Source organism: Cyprinodon variegatus, unplaced genomic scaffold (genome assembly GCF_000732505.1).
Source record: "Cyprinodon variegatus isolate N-32 unplaced genomic scaffold, C_variegatus-1.0 Scaffold332, whole genome shotgun sequence".
NCBI lineage: Eukaryota > Metazoa > Chordata > Actinopteri > Cyprinodontiformes > Cyprinodontidae > Cyprinodon > Cyprinodon variegatus.
In genome coordinates, this window is record NW_015150785.1 from 89,569 (window position 1) to 91,259 (window position 1,691).

The 1,691-nt window shown below is 39.9% G+C and overlaps 1 protein-coding gene across 1 annotated transcript in view; it reads left to right on the forward strand.

Annotated features, from left to right (window-relative positions):
• sepn1 (selenoprotein N, 1) overlaps window positions 1-1,691 on the forward strand; it is a 14,742-nt gene that overhangs the window by 6,904 nt on the left and 6,147 nt on the right. Inside the window, exons 6-7 of the mRNA XM_015385179.1 lie at window positions 430-567; window positions 649-730. Of these exons, the coding sequence (XP_015240665.1) occupies window positions 430-567; window positions 649-730 (220 nt within the window). The remainder of the gene's footprint in view (window positions 1-429; window positions 568-648; window positions 731-1,691) is intronic.

Sequence of the window (1,691 nt, forward strand, 5' to 3'; positions counted from 1 at the left end):
GCCTTAATTGGCATTAAATTCATTAAATGTGATTATCATGGCATTTAAAATGGTGTATATCAGACATATCAGATTTAAATGGTTCCACGTTTTTGCATGGTTGTTCCTGGATGATCCTAAAGCCACAGAAAAAGCTAGAGAAAGGGAAAATGCTAATTTTAACATAAGTGGCTGGAAAAGGAGAAATTCGGGACATGGCTGCAGCCTGTCGATGGTAAAGATTATGATATGTATATATATATATATATATATATATAGGTAATTATTGATGGCATAAAAATGATTTCTAAAAGCATTATAATAGCATTAAAAAGCATTAAATTAGAGTTCCTCCTTCCTGTATAAACCCTGTTAAAGATCTGATAAAGTTTATTGTTTTTTTTAATCTAATAACTTCCCTCGGTAAAAACTCGGCCTCTTGTTTTCCAGGATTCACGCAGAGTTCCAGCTGAACGACGTTCCAAACTTTCCCTTCTGGTTTACTCCGGGTCAGTTCACTGGTAACATCGTCCTGTCTAAAGATGCTTCCCACGTCCGCCACTTCCACCTCTACGTTCCCAGTAACAGGTAAAATGCTGCTTCTTCCGTTTCGTTCTTTCCCCTCTGTGATGCTGACGTCGTATTGTGACCTGTCCCGCCGCGCCGCAGGTCGCTAAATGTGGACATGGAGTGGCTCTATGGAGCCAGCGAGAGCAGCAACATGGAGGTGGACATTGGATACCTGCCACAGGTAGGAATAAACCTTTGCTTTCATCCTGTTTTCACTTCATTTTCTGCTCTTCTGTAGATTAAGGTTTTTCATTTCTTAAGACTTTTTTAAATTCAATTTATGTCATTTTTTTTTGTGGTTTTTAGGCCTCAAACAGGCAACACAAGGTTCAGTGTTTTTGTGCCAAAATTAAATGGCACATATATCATGCAAAATCAACTTTTTAAGCTTATAACTATGCTGTAAAGCTTCGTTCATCTAAGTCATAACCAGAGTGGTATTTTGCTTAATCCAGGCATGTTTTTAAAAACCTGTCCTGGTAAATCAAGGTAAAGCTGTCATTACCGTTGTTGCAGTCAAGCACCTAGCCTGACCGCGCCACGCCTTCTCAGTTAAACACACGCCCACTTTCTCTGATGGGCGAGGGGTGATGTGAGGCTGAGCATCGCTGTTTCGGCTCAAAGTTAAGATAAAGTGTCTCCTTTATCTCCTAATCTGCACAGTGACGGCAACTGTTTCCAGTTAAGGTCTGAGAACACCAGACACATTTTAGCATTTGATCCGATGGTAAAATAAGCTGTGCAAACACACCTGAGCCGTGTTCACCTAAAGGGAACACATTAATTAGAGGCAATGCCTATAACATGTCAATCAAAACAAGAAAATTAGTAATATAGTCTTTAGTTTTATGTCACTGAGACTATTGTGCTATTATCTGATCAAATGCAGGTCAAAAAGACCCTCAGCAGACTCCAGATGGCTCAGAATGGGGCAGAAAGACTTGCTCTGGGATTTACATTTGGAACCCATGTTTCTGTTTTGCATCAGAGAATTTTGAGGATGGAAGTCAAAAATAGATTGGGTTGTTCTTCTTTGGTTTCTCCTCATAAAACCTGGACCTCAGCCTGTTCTCTAAACTAGAGCCTACTTACAGCAGACACAGGCTTAAAGAAATAGTACACCCAAAACATGATTAGCCTTC